Source organism: Phaethon aethereus, assembly GCF_964289735.1.
Source record: "Phaethon aethereus genome assembly, chromosome: 1".
Lineage (NCBI taxonomy): Eukaryota > Metazoa > Chordata > Aves > Phaethontiformes > Phaethontidae > Phaethon > Phaethon aethereus.
Genome location: NC_138575.1, coordinates 81,941,968 through 81,969,967, shown reverse-complemented (window position 1 = coordinate 81,969,967; position 28,000 = coordinate 81,941,968). Strand labels below are relative to the sequence as shown.

Sequence of the window (28,000 nt, the reverse complement as noted above, 5' to 3'; positions counted from 1 at the left end):
TCATGGTAATGCTTGTATATTCAATAGCTTCTTCACGGATTCCTTATACCGAGACATGTTATCTTCTGTTTCACCTTCATTTTTAAGTGCAATTACAGAGTTTCTGTAGTTCTTAACCACTTCAGATGCAAGAAGCTCATCCTTAGTTACATTACTGACATTCTCAGAGGCTTTTATTCGAAGCAGTGTATCCAACGCATTTTTCTGAGAGCAACTATTTTCCCAGATATACTCTTCCATGTCTTCCTCAGTCTTCTCACTCTCCCACATCTCAGTTTTCTGAAAGAAAATATACATAGTCATAAAACATACTCAAGACTGAAACAGAGCTACAATATTTAGAAGAAACTTCTCTCTCATACCAAGTCACTTTAAAAATTACTTTCGTCGTGGAAGATATTTGTCCTCTTTGAAAGTACAAGGCTTGTAAATCAAGCCTCAAAGACAGTTCAAAAGGTGCCTGTATGCCGTACATTTTCTGTGCAGAATGAATTTCCTTCCTCGCTCTTATCAAGTTCTTTATGTATCTGGCAGATATAACTAGATGAGTCAGAACAGGAAGAAACGCTTATGGACTATACATAATGAATAACAAAAACCCTTGTAAAAGTAATGATTTTAAATAACCCTAAATGCCCCAGCTTTGGAAGTAGCCACCTAGCTATTACGTCCCTAGTGTATGATTTTGGTATGTTTACATTGGCTATAAGATGCGAAGTGAGACAGCTCATACCAAGTAACCTTTGAGAGACAGCAATCCTTCACCATTTGGGAAATGTTTTAATTGTAACTTAGAAGGAAAAGCACCACCAATTAATCCATTTTCTCTTCCTGCAAAACAAACTGTTCCTCAAAAGAATCTCTATCCACAAGGTGCTAATTTTTACCTAATTGGTGTTGCAAGATTAGACAGGATCAAAAGTTGAACACAGACAGAAGACATCATCCCAGTGCCTGTAAATACTTGGCTTGTGCAGTTGTTATTTATAAATTTTGTATTTTAATATTCCTCCAATTCAGCAGGCCTTCCTCTAGCTTCACAGACTGTGTAAGGGATATTTCAAATGTTATAACCTGCAATTTTTATGTATTTAATTTTTATTGTACTTTTGTAAATATGTATACTTCTAGGTACATCTGTATTTTTATATATTGTATATTTATAATTATTTAGTACTTTACTGATAGAAACAATACATAGTATCCTTACGTTATTTCAACTATATAAGAAACATAATTTGAAATATTTTTGGTTTACTTTTGGTCATCATGTTTTTCTTACAATTGCTGTAGAAATCATATGTAAATAAAACTTGCATTTCTCTGGGAGTAAGTTCAAAGAAACATTATAGTAAAGCATTTTCATCATATGGATTTATTTTTTTTAAATCCCTTGCCAGAAAGGGCTCTTTGGTATATTTTTAGCTATGCTGTGCAGAATCCAAATAAACCTGGCAATCACAGGAGGGTTGTTTTCTTTTTTTTTCCCCCCCCATTTGTTTGGTTTTGATTTTGGTGGGGGTTTTTTGTTTTGGGTTTTCTTGGGGGAGTAGTGATGGTTTTTTGTTTGTGTGTTTCAAAGTATTCTGCCCACTAGTCAACAAGGTCGCTGCAGTCAAACCATAATATTTAATAACTTTTAATTAAGACACAAGATTATTTTTTCCCCTACAACCCTGTGTGCTTGGGTCTGTCTATCTGAATCTAAAAATACTTTAACAAATGCTGCATCCTGCACCTGGTAAATGGAATCTCTTGTCTTTTAAATCTCTCAGTCCAAATGTTTAGTCAGAAACAGTGATTAACACTGCTTTTTAAAAGGTTCATATGACTGACATTAAAACCTAGAGACAATACAACACAGAAGTAAAAGAACCTCATCCAATTTCTAGACATGGGGGGGAGGACTACTGTAGTCTGTATTGCTAACACAGCAGCAGTACAAGTGGGTAAAGTATTCCTTGTATGTTTGAAAAATACTGGAATTTAAATGTAGAAATTTACATAGTTTTAAAATGATGACATCATCTTGTTTCACATATCCCTCGATTATCTGCATAATGGCTATCCAAGACACTTTTTTCCTAAACTCCAAAAGAATTTTAAAGCAAAAGCTTCTCTCACAGGGATAAGGTTTCTCAAGAGTAAGGGAATATGGGTATCAGCTCTGGTCACTCCCTGGACCAAACTCATGTTTGAAGTTCAAACAAAAGATCACTGTGAGGCTTTTAAACACCTTTACATTATAGCAGAGACAAGAAGAACTATTACCTTTATTACATTCATCTCTTCAGGAAAATCCTTCTCTGCAGGATTTTGGAGATGCACATGGATGAACAGATTAAGATTTCCCTATCTCTTAGGAGCAATACAGAGCAAGAAGATTTTAAAGGAGGCCAAAGAAACTGTGAAGTATTTCCTTCTTGGAATCCTTCCCAGAAGAATGGTGTGTCATGGATTTTAAAATAAAATCTGACTTCTGAGGGGCAGGGAGGCAGGAGAGGGTTTGACAGTAGGGGGAGATTTCAAAATCCATTTCTCAGCCCTGCGACAAGAAGCCAGTATCCATTGCTGCAATGTTGGCGGCCATGCCTCAAAATAAAAAGTCATCCTACTGTACACAGGTCCAGACATACATCACAAACAGGAAATTGAGCAGGAACCAGATATTTGCAAACTGACTTTATTGAGTGAAACTTAAATACCTTTCCAAGAAGATTTATTGCAAGAGAAAAAGTAAATCTGGAATTACATTTTCATCTGAAAAAGTACCCTAGGTGCACAAGCACCCATGAACTCTGAATAGTGGAAATATCACAAGTGTTGTAGTCTCAGTTTAAAGTGCTATGAAGAAAACTACTGAGACAAGAGACTTCAAAAATGATGTCTTCATCACTCAAGAGTTTTTTAGTTGATTTTTTTTGTCCCCTGCAAATTTAAAATGTTAATACACACTGCAGTAAGAGCCTTAGAAACGAGAATAAAATTGTGAAAACTGCAATACAAGTGTGGCACTGTGTAACATTTTTCTAGAATGCCCACTTCGTGAACGAGGTTAAAAATCAAAAACGTATATTTCTTCAATTAATTCACTAAAAATGATGTCACATGTAAAAGAGATTCTCAGGAAATATTAACTAGCCTGGTGAAGATGCACTCAGCTGATAATTGTTTCTCTTACCAAAACTTCCAATAAGAACCAACCCCCCGCACTCCAAGTCAAAGGATCTAAACCTATTACTGAAGAGGCACAAAAGAGTGATTGTTCCTCATAATGCAAATATAGAGAATGATTTTTTTAATACCATAAACAGAATGAGGATTTGTTTCTAAGCAAATCTTTTATGCTACAGTTTTAGCCAGTATTTTGGGAGCTTTACAAGCCTTTACAGTGCTTAATCTGAAGTGCTGACACAGTATAAGTACTAAAATAGTACTCTGGCCAGACATAAAAGTCATTCACAAAAAGCTTCAATATATATTGCATCTTTAAGTATATAAGAAAGGAAAGCATTTCTGATCACTTATGCAGGCATTTCACCATAATTTTTCTTGGTTTTTTCTGCCAGTTTAACAGAAATCTTAATTTTGTTAAAAATTTATGCTGTCAACAGCAATATGGAGGATTAGAATTGTCAGTTATCTGGTGTTTCATTTGGGCAAGACATTTCAACTAAAATTTGTAAGTAGCACACATCAATCTTGAAGGCAATTTAAAACATCACTCACGTTAGTCAATTTTCTTGTCAATGGTTCGAACAGTTCGAATGCTGTTTACCAGAGACCAAGTATTTTAGTGGGATTTTTTTCTTTTTTTTCAGGGTAAGGAAAGTTCTTTAAGTTGCAAGTCAAATTTCAAACTCTGTATAGTCTGGAATAAATACACCTATTTCTCAGTACTGCACTGAAATAAAAGATACTCTGTGTGGTACAATAATTACAGATTTTCAGATAATAAATGACAACTGTGCTACCATTTTTCATATTATCGTATACCTTCGAGCCAAAGGGGAGTTGCCAAAACAATTACATACTTATCTCTCTGGATATATTACACCTTCGAAAGGTACTGTTTAGTTAGGAACTCAAAAGGAAAATAAACATAAATTTCTAAATAGGCAAAACATTTGTATCTGATAAGATTAGATAAAACAAATTAATTGCTTGGTGATGCAGAACAAGTTAAAATACATTCTTCTGAATGAGCAAAACGTTATTTTCTAGGACACAACAATGGCACAGGGCAGATAAGATATTTAAAGCATCGAGGACAATCAGGAGATAGACTGTGAGGACTAAACTATCCAGTAAGGTACAAATGTAAAACAGAAAAGGAGAACAAGCAGAGAAGAATGAACAGAACTTTGCCTCAAAAAACAGTATTGGATGTGAGAGATCGTGTCATACTTAATGATACTCGCAAGCTTAATCTCTGTTTCTGTCACTACCTTAAGACTCCTCAGCAGTTACCATCATTTAGATCGCCTCTTTTAAAAATAATGGCAACACCTAATTTCTCTGGGCTGAAGTGGCTGCATGTATTTTCTGGAAAATCCAGGCTGCTGGAAGGGTCATTTGAAAGGTATTTATCTAATGCGGTTTGTTTTCTGAATGCCCATCAGATAAGATTCTGATCTCATCAAGAAAAATCAATGATATTAAGGGTCCATATCTTTGATGATTTTCTGTTCATTTTGTTAGTATCTATGCCACAGAAGACTTCATTTCACTCCAACACTTAGACTGAAAATTAAACAGCTGTAAAAATTATATTTATGCAACAAAGAGGAGCCTTGTTTCTCCAGCAATCAGAAACAGGGAGCTTAAATACAAGGTATTGCAAAAAGCCTTCTACAGTCTGAAACAGTACAAAGACAATTTTTAATTCAACCTTTTGCTTTTAATTCAACCTTTTGTTCATCCTTTGTGGTTTCAAGCAAAAAGTACAAAAAAAGTTTAACCTTCTTTCACTGCAATACACATTTCCTGTCAGCAAAACTCTTTCCTTTGATTTTACATGTTTGAATTCAGATCTTCAGATAAAGTTTATTTAACATCTACTATGCCACTTAGCTTCATCATTAATGTGAGTCAGAAAAGATGAAGACTTTCAAGCTGTTAAGGTTTTGAGCACTGGTGAGTGCACAATGAAATGTAATACATACTTCAAAACAAAGTATATATTACAACATTTAGAGACCACCCTTACTCAGCCTCAGTTTGTGTTACTTGAACCATATATAATGACATAATGAGAAAGAACACTGTTGTAGGAAGGGAACAATTATACCACACTTCATTATTCTAGTATCTCAAAGTCAGGAGATTTACACTAAGCAGTCTTCATACTAAATGGTGCCCAGAGGTCTAAATCTGTCTCTCCCAGGTACATGCTCTAATCACTAGGCTATGGTCCTCCTTTTCAGTTCAATGAATCTTGCATTTTCTTCTGCCCAGGGAGCGAGTTTCAGCAAGACTTAAGTGTGTCTCCCTCCACCACCCACTTTAATCCTACAACCCATGTGTCATAACATCCTGAGTGTTTAAAACATGAAGTTAAAGTATACTTTCCAAATCTAAGTAGCTAGAGACCTGTTTGGGTTTCAAAAGTGGACTCGTATCCTTTCACATATTTTAGGCTGAATTACAACGTAAACTCCTACTACAGAAACTGCAAAATTCTACTGTTACTATGTTTTACTGGCACAACCTGAAGGATAAAAGCTTACTTGTAATGGCTAAAATAACTGTAGTTGAAAAAAAACAAAAGACAATAAAATTTAAGTGCTCACTCAAGTCTAGAGAAAAGCTATACAATGGATTTTAGGATTATTACCAATGGTTATGTAAAAATAATCATTCAGCTGCATGCATACAGACTCCCCACCCCACTAGTGCCTTGCAGTTGAATGCTCCACTCAGAAAGGAATGCAAAAGCAATGTGGGACACTTTTCTCAAATTCATTCAAACTACGCAGCTTTGGGGTTCATAAATAAGTCTTACTTAAGTGTCTAGTGTCACTCTGTCCACTCTTCAGGTTTTTTTCCTTCCCTCACCTTTCTGCTTCAACTTTGCTGTCCTTTCATTTCAAGTACTAACAACATCTACAATGCAAGCACAATGCGAAGAGATGCACCCAGAAGACACTTTGGCTATTACTGGCCATATTCAGTAGTCACTTTCCACTTATCCCTACTTCTACATTCCTTCTTCCTTACTGTTCTTTTTAAGTCTTGAATCTTTTTTAACAGACTCCCGTAACTACACTACTAGAAAAAGCAAGAGAGAGTTCAAAAGTGTGTACAGCATTACTGTTACTTTTAGTATCTCAGATTAGACCTTTTACTTTAAAAAATACACTGGAGAATAGAAAATGCAAGGGCAACTTTACACTAATCTTTCAAGATTTCCGCTGTGTAATGCAGAATGATATCTATCTTCCACTCTCCATCATCTTCTTTTTGTCTACATTAAAAATCATGTGGAATTGGAACAAGGAAAACTGCTGCACCTTTTTGTAGCCTTGACTGGTTTAAAACAACTGTAAGTTTTCTCCTCCTCACTCTATCTTATTCAGATTCTTCCCCTTTATAATGACTATGAATGTTTTTCCTTACTGGAAAAATAACTTCCTGCTCCACTTGTTTCTCCTTCCTGTTTTCTACTCCTAACAGAACATTACCTTTTAGCGATAAACTATTAATCCAAGCTGAGTGTGAAGAAATCAGTTTATGACCTTATTAACCACTTGAGGGCAGCAAACTCTTACTCTTCAAAAACCATTTAATACCATAAAAATACATTCAGTTTTGGAGAGATGTTACAGCATTCAAAAAGTACCATCGTTCAAAGGCAGCAGAAATACAACTGACTGAGCTGCTGTTTAACAATCTACCTAATATATCTTACCCTTTCATTGATTAGTTCAATCCAGGCACAATCCTGGGGGATAATTTGAAAGGAATCACAGAGAAAGTCCAAAGAAGATAAATTCAGTTCTTACGAGGTGGTGCAAGTCAGATATCTACTGAATACATTCTAAAAGCTAATAAAACACAAATATCTGATTAATAACCTGAAAACTATTAATCAGGAAGCAAAAGATCTCAAAGTATTTTAAAATAAGAAAATAAATGAACACTCTTAAGTTTTACAAACTGAAAGTTTTAAAGATAACTGAACTCACTGGCCTGATATCTATGTGCATTTATCAAAACTAAGGTGCCGAACGCATCATTTGGGATCTTAAGATACACTTCTTGCTTCTTATGCATCTCTGTAAGTAACAAAGACTACAACTAAACTGAGCTCTCCATTAGATTTAGGCAGCCTTGTTAGCCAACCTGTAATTCAAATAGGTTGAACCAAGAATACAATATGTAGACGCCTAATTACTACTGCTCCCATTGTTCAGATCCATCTCAAGAAATGGCACACTGTCTTACCAAGCAATCACTATCAATCCACCAACATGCTGCCAATATTCTGAACAGCTTCACATCGTCGTTCTGCTTTACAGTGTATCTCATTTGAATCTGTGATAACAAAGGATGGATCAAGAACCAGAGGATGAATTCATGTTTTTCTTCCTCTCTTCCTTCACTTCCTCTATTAAAATGAACAAGCAAGATTTTTTTTTTCCCTGCCAGAAAATAACAAGCACTATAGATTCCCTTTGCCAAAAGCAAGGGCAGCATTATCCCTTACAGGAATGCATTCTGTAGGACAAAAGAAAATCACCACCTTTCCTCAAAATAAAGGGAGTTTATTTGTTTAAATATAGATCAAATACCAACAGGTAACACTGCACTGTGTGTAAATTCTAAAAACGCTGAACACGCTCAGCTTTTCCAGGATTTTGCATGGTGAAGTCCATGTCTATGTGAACACGAGAAGACAGGAAAGATGGTACAGTTTCAAATGCAATACTACTTTAACTACCAATCTGTAGGGGTTATGAAGCCCCGAAGGCTACCCAGTAGCATCCCACTTCTCCTGCAAGTAATCAAATAGCTTCAGCTAATCTCTCCATTACCAAGTCATGAATGTACCTTTCTGCACTCCTGCTACCTTTGTCAACGTCTTCCTCCTAACTCTTTATTCTGACCATCTATCAACAGTCTGATGATTCTTTTCCCCTGTCCTTCCCTCCCCGAGAGTAGAAACTCTGCTTCTTCCTTTAACACTCACAAAACCAAACCAAAACAGAACATTCATTTATTCCTTCTATTAAAAAAAAAAAAAAATCAAGTACAGTTGTTCCTTCCTTTCAATTCCTTCCCTTTTTCTTATTTCCCCATGCATTCAAAAAAGGGAGCTCTTAACACAAATGACTATAAAAACATCTGAACTTCTCTGAAAGCTTCTCTACACCAGGTTCAATCCTCCAACACATCTTCTAAGCCTTCCACAATTTAACTATTCTGTATTCTTGCATCATCCATTGATTGCTAGCAGGTTAGAGGAGATAAAAATGCTAGTCAGTGCACTAGCCTATCAACATGCTTACCTTGCTTTGACTGTGGCACCTCTTAGAAGTCAGTTTGCCAAATTTGATTTGGATAACCTGTTATTCATTTACTTAAATGCAAACAAACTCTCTTCCCCACATCAACAACCTAAGAAAGAAATGCATTCTTAACAATATATTCAGAGCCTTGAGGCAGAGCAATACCGCAATACAATGTACCAATTGTTGGTAATTCCCCCCCTCTTTTCTTCCTATTTTGTCTGCACACACGTTGCATATTTCAACTGTAACTCCATTACAACAAGGATCCTTGCAAACTAATTCTACCTGAGCCCTCTAATTGCAACAGTGATAGAATTAGTGAGCTGTGGGTGCCCTGGGTTTTTACTGAAGCTGAGACTGGAAAAGCATACAAGAAAATTTGTAATACAGAGGCTACTGTTGACACACTGATAAATTTTGTCTTCTAAGCATGCATACAGAGACAGATAAGCCAGAGTTAAACTCTTCATACTCATTACTTTAAGAACATCTTTCTGATGGAGATGCATCCCTACACAATGGACCTTCATAGCACATAGTTCACTACATACCCCACAAAATCACAAAGAACTGTCATTCTTTTAAACAGGTTTCAGATTCCTAAACTACTTGGATGCTCTATTTTGTAACTGTTATAAAATAATTATGCATCACTGGCAATTAAAATAGAATTACACTTGAAATTACATTTCCTGATGTATATCTGCATACAATTTTTCCTTTTATATATTCATATGCTTGTTGGTTCACAAAATTCAGTAATCCAGTCATTAACATAAATTATAGAGTTATGCCAAGTTTAGAGAGAGAGTAGGCAAAATTTTCAGGATTTAGGGCAAAATTTATAAGCAGCCAGCTTTCCCTTCACTTAGCAAGAATGGAACACTGCCCTCATCTTTTTATTGAATTCCACACACAGGCATGAAAACACAGTGTGGTACTACTCTGCTGTCATCAAATCTTCCAATTAGTTCTGTAAATAGGATTGATGTTACTGTCTACATGGAAGGCCAGTCCCCGTCCATCCCTCTCCAATATTAAAGTTCATACAAATTAAAATAAACCATACATTGTTTGCTTATGGTTTACAAAATGTATCCAAGCTGTCTTTCAGCAAGTAATTAAAAGGCATTACCACTGATCATGGAAAAAAAACCCAAACCACAAAACAAAACATGTCACACAAAATAAAAAAACATGTCTCAGGAGACCATTAATTTTTCATGGAAATCAAAGACAAGTACAACTGATTGATGAACTCATCAAATATTAACATGGAAGTTGAAAGGTAATAAAAAGGCAAGAGACTTCTGCATATTCAATACACACTGAACACTCACGTAGCAGTATCATATAGCCCTGTCTTCCATCACTAAGTAACGCTAGAGAAAAGGACAGATGTGGTGTTTGTCTGGAATTAATTGAGCAGTGTCTAGCTCTCTTGTCATTGCTTAATACTGGAAACTGATCTGTCATTAATTTAGGATTTGTAATGCAATGTAATGCTATTAGGGAGAAAAATATCCATGAGTACAAAGCACTTGAAATGTAAAGTAAATATACTAACATCTTAAAAGATACAAGCTGAATTTAATTTGATGCACTCTAAACTTACAAAACACATCCTTCAAGGCAACTTCTAGTGAAAGTGAAATATAGCTCATCCTCCTTAGTATGTTTTTTATGTCATCGTTGCAATGATCAAAATCAAGAACACATAAAGAACATAAAAATGCTAAATATGGATATTTAATTTAAATGCTATAGAACAATGGAAAATAGTAAGTGTGAATTTTGGTAGCTAATCAGCTACAACTTATTTAAAAGGGTACATCTATAGAAATATAGCGATGATAAATGCTTTCACTGTCTGTCTTAATTAATGTGACTAATAACATATTCAGTTATCCAAAACATAAACACAGGTATTCAACAATAATTTCATTTCAGACTCTGCCAACTTGCTTTCTGTAAAAAATACTGTAAAATTGTTGAAGGCAGTATTTATAACAAACACGATTAATCACAAAAATACAAGAGACAAGTCTGAAGAAACCACTGGAAAATAAAGATCTGTGGTCTAAATATATCTTACTGTATTTAGAGGACTACTTAAGAATTGTAGTAAATTATCAATAATTGGAATAGTATCTTTAATACATTTACATCAGATATTTCATATGCTTAGCGATATAACAAAACAAACTACTGGGAAAAATTCCAAATACGCCATATCCTGAATGATTATTGAAAAGTTTACATTACACTTGCTTTGGCAGAAGTATTTATCTAAACAGTTAAAATAACTTTATGTATTTTTCAGAACACTAAGTCTGATGCAATGAAATCCTAAAACTAACAGAAGGCAGGGAGGATGTCCCTTTGCTGAGCAAAAGGGAGCTCAGAAAAGCAGCCTAGGTCCTCACTCCTTCCAGCTTGAGGCAAGATTTGTGAGAGGGCATTTAAGTAGATTACTTCCCAATTACAGCCATTGTTTATGGCAGCCCTGGAAGAGCCCAAGACAGATTCTATGTAACAGGTAAGAGTTTGGAATCAGGCAAAATGTAGATACTGTACTATACGTTAATTTTAATAGCTTTAAAGCCAGTAACACACCCCTCTGCTTTTTTGGAATAGACTTATTTTTGTCTTTAAACATGGTCACTATTAAAAATGCATAGATAACAGATTATAATCACAGAATACACCATTTCTCTGGATGCACTCAATTCATATTTGAATATTGTACATTGGCAGCCCAGCATGCTGCCAAACTAAAGGTACATTTAGGAATCCTGAGAACTAAGGTGCTTTCAGCTAAGCTCAGAGTCAGTTTTAGGTCCTGTTGTGAAAAAGAAAATATTGGGAAAGAATCTCTTGAAGTCAAAAACTAGATTAACTTCTGAAAAGAGGCAAAGTATGTATACAAACAACAGAATTGCCCTTGTGAAGTTAAAGGAATGCACTCTAAGTTGACTGGGGAACTAAGATTCAAATTTAAGCAACTTACCTTGGTTGAATTTGAAGAAAAGTGATGCACAAGAGGAAAAGAATCTAAAATAATTTAAGCTGCGCACAGCCATGGAACTCTTTGTAAGTTACAAGAGCGTGTTAGAAAGCGTGCACATGTCAGAGAGCGCAAGTTGTTCACAATTGCTTACCCAAGATTCATGGTACAAAACTGTAAGGAGGTGTATGCCATAATCATAGTTCTGTCTTCTTAGCGGACACCTGAAAATTCATAAACAAAGCTAGTCTTTCTGAAATCAAGTCACTGTAATATACTTTTGAACAAAACGTTAAACTTATCATCAAAATTTCTAATTTGGAATGTAAGAGATCTTAGGGAAATGAGTGTTTGATTTACACACATTTTGGAATTACATATAATCAAGAATAATATCATGAAGGCACAACGATTAAGAACATGCAAGAATAGGCATCTGCAAGTCAGTAGGAAAATGTGCAAAATGCAAGAATTTACAGATCTTTAGGAAACATTGAAAACTTCTTTGCTCTCTGTGCCAAAGTGGAATCGAAAATAAGTTAAGTCTGAACTCCCTTAAAACCTGACTTATTTTTTTCCCCCCAGACCTGAAGGCAGGAGGATGACTGGTGAAAAGAGCCATGAAATACAGTTCAGAACAGGAGATCTAGCCATCGATTTAAGAAAAGCTTAAGTCAATGTAGCTGTAAGTCAAAACAGGATCACCAGTAAAATTTGTTGCGGTAAGACACAGTCCTGCAAGAACACTGTATTCCTTAAAACTAGTCATCAAAAACTAGTCATCATCAAAACCTTCTGCTGAGAATTTGATGACATTAAGCTCTTCCTTGTGCTGATCAACCATAACCTCCTATCTTTCTCACACTCACCTCTTCCTGCAGGCTCCTTCACCCCCCTTTTTCATGCGTAACAAATTGAATCATGCAAGACTACATCGCAGATACTCTAAAAAACCACTCATCTGAATGACTGTGACTATCCTAGCAAATAAACTTCAAAAAGGACTCAAGTTTTTGACTCATATTTCTTTCATAGTCAAAGAGCCTCAGTTTAAAAGTAATCTAAATACCAGCCTGGAAAAACCTATGTTAAAGAAACAGATACCACTCAGAGCTTGGGCCTTAGAATTTACTAAAAATAAAGTGAAATGTCAACAGGCACATTAAGAGTTTCTTCTGGAACACAGCATGAGACCATTCACAGATGATCTATAGGGTAAGCTCCTTTCAGCTATCCTAATGTTTTAGCCACAAAGTAAGTCTTGCTAGGGAAATGAAACTGTTGATAGCACCAGTGGTCCCAGTAAACTCGCCAGATTTCCAAGTCCAGTTGAAAAAGATATGCACAATTTTATCTATTTTCTATATATTTTACATAGAATAAAACAGTGTATCATACCAAAGGACAGGAAACTGAAGACGGGTATTCTAATAAAAACATGCAAACAGAAATGATTACCAATAGTGTTCTTCCTATCACTCAAAGCAGCTGTGAATTAAAGTGTGTTGTTAATTTAGAAATACATATGTATTCTCTTAAACACTTCAGAATTCAATACAGAAAACACGTTTCTCCAATGCAGTCTTATGAACATAACTGTAAATAACTACAGTGATTTGTGTATATCTAGAAAATCAAAACACTGAGAAATCTCTGGACACCAATGTCATGTTTCTTGCCTGAAGCTCTTCAGATCATTGTTAAAACTAACAGAAGCCATGGGTTCTGTTGGGAAATACAACAACTACTTTAAAATAACAATTGAGACTTTTAAATACAGAGGTTTAGTAACTAAAAATATTTAATAAAAATTAGGCTTGACCTTATGTGGTTTGTCCATTACAATTTTAACAGTCAATAATAGGAGTAGTGGTATGTTTAAGTCATATTTTAGCCTTAAAAATATAGTAATTTACCAAGACAATAGCTGATATTACTGGAAGACACCCGGCCTTTCTATATTGTGACCACTGCTACAGGCATTTTTTTTTCTTCTTGTAACTGTACCTGTCTGTTGTAATTGTGAGTACATCTGTATCCTTACAGTACCGCTCTCCTACAAGTTTAATGAGCTTCTTCTTTGCATGGTCATCCAGATTCAGGTTAGAAAGTTTAACCTTCAAGTACAAGAGAAAACACCTTTAATTACTTGGATAAATCCAATCTCTGCACCCTGAAAAATTTTGAGATAGTTAAGCACAACTTTTATCAAGAATTAAAAGGATAGCTATTGAGTATGCATTTGTAGAATTTCTTCCGATTGTATCACATGTCAGAAGTCTTAACACAAGGCAAGTATAATCTGAATATTCAAACAATAAATTTCTTTTCATACAAATACCAGAGGGGCTGGGGGAGAATATTTCTACTCAAACTTTTTTTCAGAGGAAAAAAGAGCTGTCAATTTAGTTTGTAGTGGTATTTCATATGTGTACTTCACATGGAAAAATAAATCTTTTTTAGATTTTTTTTTTCTGAATACAGATCAGTAACGTTAATACTAAGACATACCACAAGCATCCAAAAGAGGATGAAAAAAATCAATTCAAGAAACATCAAATCAGAATTCTCAACATCATTACTGGGAGGTTAACAGAAGTATGCAAAGATGCACACAGATAACAATATAATGGACCAGAACTGTCTGATCTCACATAATTGATCAAACAATAGTGTAAATAACTTGTCTTCTGTTCTAATGCCACAAATGTAAGATATACAACAAGTAACTGGTATTTATTTAAAAAAAATCTCTTAATAAGTTAGTCTGAAGCTAGTTTCTATATTCAATAACAAATATGAAAAGTAAAGCAAACTGGTTTTAGCTATCTGTTTACACAATAGCAAATAAGGCATCTGTGAACCTTAACAGTCTAAAGATACATGGTACTGGAAACATAAGTTTCTATTAAGTGAGAGTTGCTGAGCAATATTAAAAACATGAAGACATAATAGTGGTCTTTTACTAATTTGTCCACTGTTTGTTTTTCCTCTATATTCTTTCTACCATGTCATTGCTGTACTAAAGAACTGTTTAAAAATCAAGAAAACTGCATAGGAAAAAATAACAAAAGTTGGAGGACGAAAAGAAATTACAAGCTCCAATAAATATCCGGAAAGAAAGTACTACCTTAAAAGCAAAAATCCTACTACTGAAAATAAAAAACTGAAATACTAAATCTTAGCATGACAAGGTAGGAAACAGGGTTTCAATACCAAAACTTCCATTCTTCAAAAAAAACCCCCTAACATTCACTACTCCATAGATGTCTCCTTTTTAAAGAATTACATACTCATTTACTACGCATGCCTGTAATACTGGTGAGTAGGAGTTCACCTACGTCCCCTAGCCCCCATTTTGTCAAGTCTAATTCTAAGAAACCTATTAGGTACGTCCAGTCTTTAAGACAATGGTCAAGCTGCAAAAAAAAGCTCTATTCTTAGTGCAGCCTAAAATGACCATGCACAATCACTTTTGAAGTCGTGATACTTCCAAGGCCCCTATGCACACAGCGACCCCTTCTAAGGGTCAAAGCTACCTTACATACAGTATCCTTCCATACAGTGCAGCCACGTAGCCTTGAACCAGTGGTGACAAAAAAATATAAGAGCTATGAGAAGGTGGGCCTGCCCCAGCTTTACTGAGAAGCTGCATCTAAACTGAAGCACTCGGCCTCAGTCTCTGTCTGAGCCAGAACACAGCTATGTCTGTGCCTAGCCATGGCCCACACTAACCCAACCCTGATGCATATCCTTGACTTCCTGGCTTGACCTCACCTACTATATCGCTACAGATTAGCTTGACAATCACCAGACTGTTGACAATTCTAATTATTGTCACTAGACCTAATCCTCATCCACTGACTTGTCTTCCCCCTTTGACCTCAAACTTGCCTTATAATTATGAACTTGTCAGGTGATTAATGGACTGTTGGGATGGATGAGGTTACTAATACCATACCTGTCCTGCTCACCTTGATCTGGTAGTAGCTACACCCTTTTTGAGGAAGTCACTGCCCCTACCTGCCTTACTGCCCCGACAGAACAGCCGACCCTCACTGCCACCTTGCAATGCTCACCCAAATTGATGAGAAACACCTTTTTGCAAAACACATTTTCTTAACATCGTCTTTCTCTAACATTCACAGAAAGAATGTTCCAAGCCAAAGTGTTTCAGACACAACTCTCTGACAAGCATACAACTGCTACTGCATGTAAGCACTTTATGATCATGACTATCTAAACTTAATGGGATACTCCGGCCCAGACATCCACCATTAGCTTGCTTTAACCAACAACGCAAAATTATTTCATTGAGTAGTACTTTTTGCACTTAAAAGGATGGCATTATCATAGTTCTATCATGCTTGCCTTCACACAGTGGGATCATCTGAAATTTACTGTTAAGAGAGCTATGATTTTATTCCACATGACTTGCTTTTCCTATAAAAATTAAAAAGCTATCTGGTCTGTTACCAACCCAAAGTCACCTTAAAGTGACAAATATTTATATGGCTACTAGCTTCAAAATGAGATAACAATTGGAGAGCTTATAATTGTTAGCTAGAATGCTGTAGACTATTTTATGTTGAATTTTAGAAAAGTTAGAGCTCCACAAAGAATATCAGTTGATTAAAAAAAAAAAAAGTCTCATTTTAACATCCTGTAGCACTATGTTGTCTGGCACAATGAGGACAATTCTACTTGGGAAAAGACTAGGATAAATTTAACAACAAAAAATACTGGCATTAGGCTACAAGAGATGAAAAATTAGCATCTCCAGTATGAAACCTGGTAGAAAAAAGGCATAATTTTTAAATTAAGATTAAAAAGGTTTAGCTTTTAAACAATATGTTAAAAAGGAAATCTTATCATAAAGATCCACTAGAGAGTTTATCACATCGCACAGTAAAAGCTCTCTTATTGATATAAACTCAAGCACTACCTGACCCATGGCCATCTGCTTTCACCTTTAAATCCTTCTCTTCTCCCTCCCTAGGCAGATTTTGTTGTTAGAGGATTAATCAGAGAAAGAATTTATTACTGAAGTCTGGGATCACAACACCAGTAACTAAAAAAGCATACGGATGCTTACAACATAAAGGGAAAGTGGAGACTCCTACAGACAAAATGACAAAATGAACTACTACCGTTCAAAGTTGCCATGATGAGATGGTGTATAGGTGTTATGAGCATGTGGTATCACGCAGTATTTTAACTTATATACTGACAGAGTAAGAATACAACTATCACTTACCCCACTACTGCGCTCAAGATAAGCTCAAATCTCATCTCTACAGGCATGTTCAAAAGCCACAGAACAATCCTAACTTTACTACCATGAGGACAGGCAAGCACTGGAACAGGCTGTCCAGAGATGATGTGCAGTCTCCAGCCCTGAAAGTTTTCAAGGCCCAGCTGGATAAAGTCCCAAGTAACCTGATCTCATCTCATACCTACATTACATTGAGCTGAAGGTCAGACTGGAAAACTCCTGAGCTCCCTTCCAACCTCAAGTATCCCATGATCAGAAGGTGGCTGCTCTTACTGCATACACACTGAAGCCTGGAGGCCTGCTAACTCAGCACTTAGGAACGGTGCCCCATTCCTATAGCCTATCTTTCAATACTTGTGCACTTCCATAGTCTATAAAAGAAAGACAGAGTACAAAGGCACTTACAGCATTTCCTCTAAGTAAATTCTTCACAAGGTATGCTGTTTTGTTTATACCAGAGCTTAGTCTTCATTTATAAATACATAGCCATATCATTATAACCTCAGTTCTGACATGCTGCAATACACTTAAGGAAATCCACTGCTTTTTATTCACACATTCAGTAAACCATTTCCCACATTTCCTTACAACATACTATACTTGCACATGTTTTGAAAAGAAAGCCAAGCATTTGGGGTTTTGAAACAAAGGCTGTTTACCAAAAATACTACTTACTCTTAAAGTCACCACTCTTGCTTTGGGATTACGAATAGATGTCCCTGCAGAAACATAATCTACTGTCTCAATTTCAATAGGAAAATGCTGTTCACATTTCTCATCAGTGTCCAAAGCACTAGGCCATTCAGTGCAGAAATCTGTATAAAAAAGAGAAAACACTCCAAGTAATATCCGGGGTTTTTTTTCCCAAATTTATTGCAATGTATCTTTTTAAAAGCAGTATTTAGAGAAAACATACTCATTTAGATAACAGCAGGGTCTCTGCTAGACTTGCTCCAGTATTTCAATGTCTTCTTTGTACTGGGTTTCCCAAAACATGACAAAGTACTCCAGATGCAGTCTCACAAGTGCCAAATAGAACCACAGAATGGTTTGGATTGGAAAGGTCCATTAAATATCATCTAGTCCACCCCCTCTGCTAAGGGCAGGGACATCTTTCACTACATCAGGTTGCTTAAAGCCATGTCCAAGCAGACTTTGAACACTTCAAAGGATGGGGCACCCACAAATTCTCTGGGCAACCTGTTCCAGTGTCTCAGCACCCTTATAATAAAAATTTTCCTTCTTATACCCAATCTAAGTCTATTTTTATAGATTTATCTATAAATTTATCAATCTTATACCCAATCTAAATTTCAGTTTAAAACCACTGCCCCTTGTCCTGTCACTACAGGCCTTGGTAAAAGTCTCTCCTCGCCTTTCTTATAAGCCCCCCTTATATATTGAAAGGCTGCAATAAGGTCATCTTGGAGCTTTCTCTTCTCTAGGCTGAACAACCCCAACTCTCTCAGCCTTTCTGCATAGGAGAGGTGTTCCATCCCTCTGACCATTTTTGTAGCCCTCCTCTGGACCTGCTCTAACAGGTCCATGTCTTTCTTTTACTGAGGACCCCAGAAGTGGACACAATACTAAATAGAGAGCAATTTTCTGAACATGCTGGCTATGCTTTTGATAATACAACCCAGTATGCAGTTAAGTTTCCTTGCCACAAGGGCACACTGCTGACCCACATTCAACTTTCAAATGCCCACCAGCCCCCACATGGCCTTTTCTGCAAAGCTTCCTTCTATCTGTTTGCTCCTCCCCAGCCGGTACTGCTGCACGAGTTATTCCTTCCCAGATGCAGGACTGCGCAGTTGCATTTTTTTAACTTCATGATGGTCCTTGCAGCTAATTTCCTCCTGTCTGTTGGCATCCCTCTGAATGGCAGCCCTACCCTCCAGTGCATCACTTGTACCCCCCCAAGCCATTGTTATGTGAAGACCTGCTGAGGTTGTGCTCTCCACCATTACCTAGGTTGTTATAAAGAACCTTTTCACATGCTCAGAAATTGCTTCCAGAAAGGTTTGTTTCTTAATCTGTGAGGCTGACTGACCTGCAGTTCCCTGCATCTCCTTTCTCACCCTTCTTGAAGATGGTCAGGTGAAAATCTCCTGTCCCTCCTGGGTAGTCTGTACCTACTTCCACTTTCTGTGTACCTCATTTTTGTATCCCAGGTCACTTAAGAGTTCCCTGCACATCCATGCTGTCCTGCTGCCATACTTGCTCAACTTGCTGCACACTGGAGTGGACCGTTCTTGCCCTTTAAGGAGGCTGAACTTAAACATCCACCAGCTCTCCTGGGCCACTTTGCTCCCCAGAAGTCTCTCGTGAGATCTGCCAAGCAGACAGCTGAATAAACCAAAATCACTCTCCTGAAGTCTAGGCTGTAGCTCATTTCTCTCAGAATTTTAAACACCACAGTTTCGTGACCACTGTTACCAAGTATGTCCCTAACCTTCACATACTTGACGAGTTCTTCCTTGTTTCTGAACAACAAATCCAACACAGCATGTCTCCTAGTCAACTCATTGATCCTCTGCATTGAGACATTTCCTTCAACACACTACTTGCCTTCCTCACTTCTCTCAAGATCTTAAACTCCATGATCTTCTTTTCGCAACCAAGCCTGCCATCAACCTCCACACCTCCAACATGTTCTTCCTTACTTGCGAGTAGCCACATGTAACACAGAATCTTCCCATAGACAGTTTGTCTAGCATCTGCATTAAAAAATTATCTGCAACACACTCCAGAAATCTCCTAGATTGCTTCCGTCCCATCCTGTTACCCTTCCAGCAGGTGCTGAGATGACTGCAGTTCCCAGTGAAACCCAAACTCGCAGTTGTGAGGCCTTTTTCAGCTGTTCATTCACTTCCTCTTCTCAACCAGGCAGTCTGTGGCAGATGCTCACCTGTCCTGGTTTCAGCCAGGGTAGAATTAATTTTCTTCATAGAAGCTAGCGTGAGGCTATGTTTTGGATTTGGGATGAGAAAATGTTGATAAGGTGCTGATGTTTTGAGTTGTTGCTGAGTAGTCAAGGACAGTCCAGCTTCTCGTGCTGGCCTGCAGTGAGCAGGTTGGGGGTGCACGGGGAGCTGGGAGGGGACACAGCTGGGACAGCTGACCCAGGCTGGCCAAAGAGATATTCCATACCATATAACGTCATGCTCAGTATATAAAGCTGGGACAAAGAAGAAGGAAGGGGTGGAGGGACGTTCGGAGTTATGGCGTCTGTCTTCCCAAGAAACCATTACGCGTGACGGAGCCCTGCTTCCCTGGAGATGGCTGAACACCTGCCTGCCCATGGGGAGTAGTGAATGAATTTTTTGTCTTGCTTGGCTTGCGTGCGTGACTTTTGCTTTACTTATTAAACTGTCTTTATCTCAAACCATGAGTTTCCTCACTTTTACTCTTCCGATTCTCTCCCCCGTCCCACCATGGGGGAGTGAGCAAGCGGCTGTGTGGGGCTTAGCTGCCAGCTGGGGCTAAACCACGACATCACCAAGATATCCTTTTCAGCTTCTCCTCTGATCCTGACTCTCAAATTCTTAACCAGCTTGCCACGCATCTCATAGCAAAGCTCTGCATCTCAGCTGTTCTTTTGGGTACAGATCAGCTCCTCCTCCACATCATTCCTGCCTGCACCTCAATCATACAAGCTTTCGTTCTGTATTTCTGAGATTCCTCTGACTTCTAATTCCTCACGTTTCCTATACTGCATGTATTTATACACAGGAAACTCAAAACAGGCCTCTCATCTCTTATACTACAAGCTGAGGGGAGACATTATCACTCTCTACAACTGCCTAAACTATTCGATGATTTTATCTCCTCCCAGTCCCCTTGTGGCTCCACTTCTCTTTGGGCTAACCTTCTCATTAGGTTCTCCTTACTGGCTTGCTGTCTGGCAGAGAGGCTCTTGGTCTTCATTAGATCCTGTGCCTCCCCAGCAGACTTTGCTCTCACAGAGGATGTCATTTATTAATAGTATTTTTTTAAAATGCATGCCAGAATTGCTACTGATTAAAACCTGCTTTAATCACAGATAATCTTCTCAGAACTGAGTCACATTCATCACTCATCTTCCTTAAGACACTAAACTATAAATTCTCCAGTACAAGCAGGGCCTAATGGAAAGGTAAAATCAAAGTCTTACTGGTGTGCTGAAAACCTCCTAAGACATATCTGCCTATGACCTGTATGACTCAATGCAGCAAGAAAGCATACAATACTAGCCAAAGCCTGACAAATAACCAGCTTCAGAGGTGGACCATGTCTCACCTTCTAAATCATCACACACAGTTACATTTTGCACTGTCTTAAAACTCCAAGAGGAATGTTTTTTAAAAACAGAAAAAAGAAAAAAATCCAACAAAATAAAAAAAACCCTCACCTTTAAGAGCTGCACAGTGTTTCTTAATTGCAGGAGGAGTAAGATGCAAAAAATTGGGAATCTGAAACAGACACATTAAGAGTCACCAAAATAATAGCTTTTTGTCTGTTTATAAATAAAGGGCTATTACTGAAATCTGATTACACTTTTAATATTTATTAAGGTAGTACAATCCACTTAATAAAATATTCAGATAAGAATTGACTTTTCTCAAGTCTGATTTAGCAAAAGACTTGAATTAAGTGCCATTACAAAAGTCAAAGGCATGATAATCCTAAAAAGTCTCCCGATTTGGTTCATTTGTTACTTACATTTTTGTTTGTTACCGTTTAATTTAGAAATTAAATATAATATTATCTTATTTAATAATAGAGAACAGTATCCCATACAAATATTCCAAACAAAGCAGTGCAGTTTTAATGAATTTTAAAAGTCACCACACATCAGTGGAATGTGTCTTACCTTTATAAGTTCTAAGTTGCCTTCTTTTGGTGGAGGTACACCTCCCTTCACCGGGTAACCCATTCGAATTGGGAGAGGCACAGAGGCAGGTTTAAATGCAGCTGCTGTTGGATAAACACTGCTCCAGTCCTGATCAACAGCCATCTTCTCAGTTCTGGGAGGTGCATGCTAATAAATTGAAAATTATAAACTTTGATGGGAGATACACTGTTGTGAGACAAAGCAGGAACAACACAGGCAAAAAGCTATTTCAGGAATAAATTTCCAGAGCTAGAAGTTTCAAGACACCTTTACATCAAAAGTTAGTGCTTACTTGTAACGGAATTTTTAAAAGACACCCTCTCAAAGCTTGGGTTGCAGGTCTTTCTACATCTTTAATTGTATTTTATTTCAGAAATGCTTAGAAAAAAGACTTTACCATCCTAAAGGGGGCTTTTGCTGTGACTCAGGAAAAAAAAACAGAGTTTATCACCTTTGGAAGAAAGGGCAGGCAACTCAAGAAGAGTACAATGATCTCACTAGATCATGCAGACAGAAAATTAGAAAGGCAAAAGCCCAGCTAGAACTCAATGTGGCCACGGTCATAAGGGACAACAAAAAATGTTTTTACAAATATATTAACAACAAAAAGAGAGCCAAGGAGAAATCTCCATCCCTTATTGGATTGTGGATGGGAACATTGTCTCCAAGGATGAGGACAAGGCTGAGGTACTTGATGCCTTCTTTGCCTCAGTCTTCAATAGCCAGACCAGGTATCTGCAGGGTATTCAGCCACCTGAGCTGGAAGACAGGGATGGAGAGCAGAATAAACTGCTCATAATCCAGGAGGAAGCAGTTAACAACCTGCTATGCCACCTGGACACCCACAAGTGTATGGGGCCTGATGGGATCCACCCAAGAGTACTGAGGCAGCTGGTGGAGGAGCTTGCCAAGCCACTCTCCATCATTTACCAGCAGTCCTGGTTAACAGGGGAGGTCCCAGACGACTGGAGGCTTGCCAGCGTGATGCCCATCTACAAGAAGGGCCCAAAGGAGGATCCGCGGAACTTCAGGCCTGTCAGTCTGACCTTGGTACGGGGGATAATTATGGAGAAGTTCATCTTCAGGGTGCTCACAAGGCATGTGAAGGAAAACCAAGGGATCAGGCCCAGCCAGCATGGGTTCATGAAAGGCAGGTCCTGTTTGACCAGCCTGATCTCCCTCTATGACCAGGTGAACCACCTAGTAGATGAGGGAAAGGCTGTGGATGTTGTCTACCTGGACTTTAGTAAAGCCTTTGACACCATCTCTCACAACATTCTCCTGGAGAAACTGGTAGCTCGTCGCTTAGACAGGTGTACTCTTCACTGGGTAAAAACTGGCTGGATGGCTCAGCCCAGAAAGTGGTGGTGAATGGACTTAAATCCAGTTGGCAGCCAAGTTACAAGTGGTGTTCCCCAGGGCTCAGTTTTGGGGCCGGTCTTGTTCAATATCTTCATCGATGATCTGGATGAGGGGAATGAGTGCTCCCTCAGTAAGTCTGCAGATGACACCAAGTTGGGTGGGAATGTTGATCTGCTGGAGGGTAGGAAGGCTCTGCAGAGGGATCTGGACAGGCTGGAACGATGGGCTGAGGCCAACTGCATGAGGTTTAACAAGGCCAAGTGCTGGGTCCTGCACTTCAGTCACAACAGCCCCATGCAACGCTACAGGCTTGGGGAAGAGTGGCTGGAAAGCTGCCCGGCAGAAAAGGACCTGGGGGAAGCTGGTTAACAACTGGCTGAACATGAGCCAGCAGTGTGCCCAGGTGGCCAAAAAGGCCCACAGCATCCTGGCCTGTATTGGAAATAATGTGGCCAGTAGGAGTAGGGAAGTGATGGTGCCCCTGTACTCGTCCCTGGTGAGGCCGCACCTCAAATACTGTGTTCAGTTTTGGGCCCCTCACTACAAGAAGGATGTAGAGGTGCTAAAGCGTGTACAGAGAAGGGCAACAAAGCTGGTGAGGGGTCTGGAGAACAAGTCTTATGAGGAGTGGCTGAGGAAACTGAGGTTGTTTATTCTGGAGAGGAGGAGGCTGAGGGGAGACCTTATCACTCTCTACAACTACTTGAAAGGGGGTCGTGGTGAGGTGGGTGTTGGTCTCTTCTCCCACATAACTAGTGATAGAATGACAGGAAATGGCCTCAAGTTGCACCAGGGGAGACTTAGACTGGGTATTAGGAAAAATTCCTTTACTGAGAGAGTGGTCAAACATTGGCACAGGCTGCCCAGGAAGGTGGTGGAACCACCAGCACTGGAAGTATTCAAAAAACGTGTAGACGTGGCCCTTGGGGACATGGTTTAGTGAGCATGGTGGTGTTGCATTGATGGTTGAGTTGATGACCTTAAAGGTCTTTTCCAACCTTAACGATTCTGTGATTCTGCGATCTTCTTGTGTTATGATAAATCAGCAGGGGAGGAAAGGGAATCAAACCAGCGTTTAACTGCAAACTCAATTTCTTAAAGTGCATAAGCATTTCATGGGCGGTAAGAGAATGAGTTTTAAAACTTTGGAATTCTGAAAGTCTAAACAAGTTAATATTAAAAGAAATTGGTATTAAGAACTCTGAAATTACTTACAACAGAAATTCAAGTATAGGAACAATGTATTACCATATTGGAGGATATAAGCTATTTCTGCAATAACTGACCAAGGTTCCTGTCAAATGTTCTTTAAAAAAAAAAAAAAAAAATCATGTCACACTCTTTCCCCAAAACCTTAATTTTTAATTTAGAAGGGTAAAAGACAAATTTAGAAGGGTAAAAGACAAAAAAGACAAAAGGCATATGCAGTAAGCTGCTCTGATTGCTTTCATGTATCATTAAATCTGCTCTTGGAAGTTAAACAAACAAAAAATTAATAAACACCAGATTAACTTTTACTATTTACCTTTCAAAATCGTAACACATAATATATTACTTTTGAATCTGGACAGACTGGAGAGTTGGGCAGAGGGGAACCTCATGAAACTTAACAGGGACAGGTGTGGAGTTCTGCACCTCGGGAGGAACAACCCCATGCAGCAGTACAGGTTAGGGGTTGACCTGCTGGGAAAGCAGCTCCATGGAGAAGGACCTTGGAGTCCTGGTAGACAGTAAGTTCTCCACACGACAGCAGTGTGCCCTGGTGGCCAAGAGGGCCAATGGTATCCTGGGGTGCATTAAGAAGAGCGTGACCAGCAGGTCGAGAGAGGTTATCCTACCCCTCTACTCTGCACTGGTGAGGCCTCATCTGGAGTATTGTGTCCAGTTCTGGGCTCCCCAGTTCAACAGGGACAGGGAACTTTTGGAGAGAGTCCGAGAGCTACAAGGATGATTAAGGGATTGGAACATTTCTCATATGAGGAAAGGCTGAGAGACCTGAGGCTGTTTAGTCTGGAGAAGACAAGGCTGAGAGGGGATCTTATCAATGTCTATAAATCTCTGAAGGGTGGCTGTCAGGAGGATGGAGCCAGTCTCTTTTCAGTTGTGCCCAGTGATAGGACAAGGGGCAATGGGCACAAACAGCAGCACAGGAAGTTCCACCTCAACATGAGGAAAAACTTCTTTATTGTGATGGTGACGGAGCACTGGAACAGGCTGCCCAGAGAGGTCGTGGAGTCTCCTTCCTTGGAGACCTTCAAAACCCAACTGGACGCGTTCCTGTGCAACCTGCCCTTGGTGATCCTGCCTTGGCAGGGGGGTTGGACCAGACGATCTTCAGAGGTCCCTTCCAATCCCTACCATCCTGTGATTCTGTGAAACTTGTGTGTGGAATAAATAAGAAAATTCTCAGTGACTAAATGCTCAGATACCAACTTTAATTTTACTGTGTAAGAACAATTTCACTTTTGCACAATATCAGATTATTTAATCACGCCAGAAAGCAACCTCTACAAATCCTGTAAACTCATACGGTAAACAACATTAAAGCATCTCCTTTTATTTTAAATGCAACTTTAAGTTACTTTTAAGGCCTGCAGTACATGGTGTCAATACAAGCTGTTAGCTTATTGTTAATGTTTTTGCCTCTATGAGAACACAGACTAAAAGCATCTGGGGGATTAAAGAAGCTGAGTTAACTGCAAATGGTTTCAGTACTTACTGATCTTATGAACTGTGGTGTCTTGCCTCTTCTCCTTGTTGAAGCTGAAAGAAAAACATTTTTCAATACAAACTATTATATGGTTTTGTGGAAAAAAATACAGCATAACCCTGTATGCTTATTTTCCTTTTACAAAGGCCATATACTCTAATAATTCCTAGTCTTTACGTGGAAGAATGGCAAGATCAGATACTCATACTGCAAAGTGCTCATATATTTTTTGAGACTTAAGATTAAAAAAAAAAGCTTGGAAGCCATTTCATCTGGGTCTATCCTAGAAACACGTTAACAATAATTTAGTGGTTACATGCCTAAATGCATTTTGCTAGCATCATTTATGCCAGCTTGATGCAAGGGGAAAGAAAAATGAGATGAATGAAAATACACTTTTGCCTTCATAACTGTGCTTCCTTTTCTCTTTCCCACACAGCTGTTACGTCACAAACCACGCTCCACCAGCAGTACAAAGACAGTTAAATCTGACAGTTCATTGCTACCGAAAGGAGAATTCCATGGCCCCATCCATTCCTTCTGACAGCACATCTCACACCCTCTTCTGTGCCACTCTGAAGCTCATCTATCCTCTGTATAAACAGTCAGAACATCAAATTGTTTTTCTTCTTGAGCTGGGGAACAAACCAATGGGTTTGTTTTCTGCCATTTTACCATACTGATCTGGCTTATCGAGCAGTCCCAGAGAAGATGCAATAGAAAGTGAGAGTTTACACCCTTTTAGCAGGCCTGATCCACCATTTGGCTCAACATTTTAGCCAACTGACTTCAGTTGGACTCATAGGGATGCATGAAGATACCAAATACCACTAGATTTTCAATCTAAACAGAGATCTTTGCTTTTTTGTCTTCGTTTCCTCCCCCTCCTCAAACTCTAATTTAATCTTCCAACAGGTGCCCCCTCCCCCAAAAAAACACCACCAAAACAATATGGCCTTTAAAAGTCAGACAAATGAAAGCGAGTCTGATGACATTTATTTTCAAGTGTCCCCTTTGAGCCTGGTTTTTTTTGTTTCTTTTTTTAATTGTTGCCACATTACGATACAGTATATATTTAGCAAAAAACACTGAATAGGATTTCAGAATGGATGTTTGGCTTCTATTCTCCTCACTCATATTGTCTCATTTGTCTTACAACTCTACCCCACATAAACCTTGGAAAACCTTGTGAATTTCACAGTTCTTTTGTTTTCCTTATCTAAGTATTTTATGGATCCAATTCCGTTCTTCCTCTTCTTGCTATACAAAAATTTAAACTGAAGAATATATATGGGGCTCTGCAACAGTTAATGCACAGCATTCATTCATCATTTTATCTGCCATTTTTGTGCTGCTTTCACAATAATAATCTTCTTATTACTATTACAAACACCTACCATTTCAGGTCAGGACATCTTTTACTCCTGCCACAGGCCGCAATATCAGACATCACTTAAAGGCCCTGTCAGCAACCTAGGCTGCTCCTGAATCTGTAAATGACAAATGCCCACCCAGTCTTTGGGAAAATGTTGATACAACCCTGACCAACAGTATCTATCCGCACCCGGTACAGTCTGCACAGCTCAGCTTGAGGCCAGGCAGGACATCAAATGTTTAATATGAGTACACATCCCTCAGGAAACGATGAAATTCTTATTTGGAATACCTAAAACCAGGCAATGCACTGCAAGTCCACTGTACCACTATAATCCTGAGCTGAAAAATCTGTCTAGCAAACACCAACTTGCTCACTTCTTTCTTCAGACTATTCACAGTATTTACACTGCTGAAATCTGTATCCTCCTACACCGTAAGGATTTTTTTTGAAATTATTATCATTTTTACCAAAAGCTCTCCAGCAAACAGTTGCAAACCAAAACCTCTTTTTCAGAGTCGCCTGAAGCCGGGACGGGAGGAAGGACACGGGCCTGAGCCTCTCACCCGCTCCCAGGCCACCCCAGCTCGAGCCCCGAGCCTCCCACTCCGGGACGGCTGCACGCCCGCCACCACCGCCGAGCAAGCGGCGCCGCTCTCACCTTCCCTCTGCTGGCCTTCCCCGCTGCTCACTGCAGGCATGGAGGAATAAGCCGCCACCCCGACCCTCCCGCAGCACCGGGAGAGCACGGCCCAATAACCCGCACCGGCCAGCGCCACCCCATTGATAGGCGCCATCTTCGGGACCCACCGCGCGCAGACTCTCCACTCGACCTACCTCCCGGCAGGACGGAGGCCGGCTCGAGCCAAGTCAGTTGGAAAG

The 28,000-nt window shown here is 38.8% G+C and overlaps 1 protein-coding gene across 1 annotated transcript; it reads right to left on the bottom strand.

Moving 5' to 3' along the window:
* Window positions 1–27,991, bottom strand: MRPS35 (mitochondrial ribosomal protein S35; the record flags this gene model as incomplete). Its single annotated transcript, XM_082007961.1, has 8 exons — window positions 27,780–27,991; window positions 25,753–25,796; window positions 21,651–21,818; window positions 21,189–21,249; window positions 17,471–17,610; window positions 13,528–13,637; window positions 11,675–11,744; window positions 1–279 (listed from the first exon to the last, which is right to left on the bottom strand). Exons 1-8 carry the CDS (start codon window positions 27,913–27,915, stop codon window positions 1–3), a joined length of 1,008 nt encoding a protein of 335 aa, XP_081864087.1. The 5' UTR covers window positions 27,916–27,991.
* Window positions 27,992–28,000: the final 9 nt, after the last annotated feature.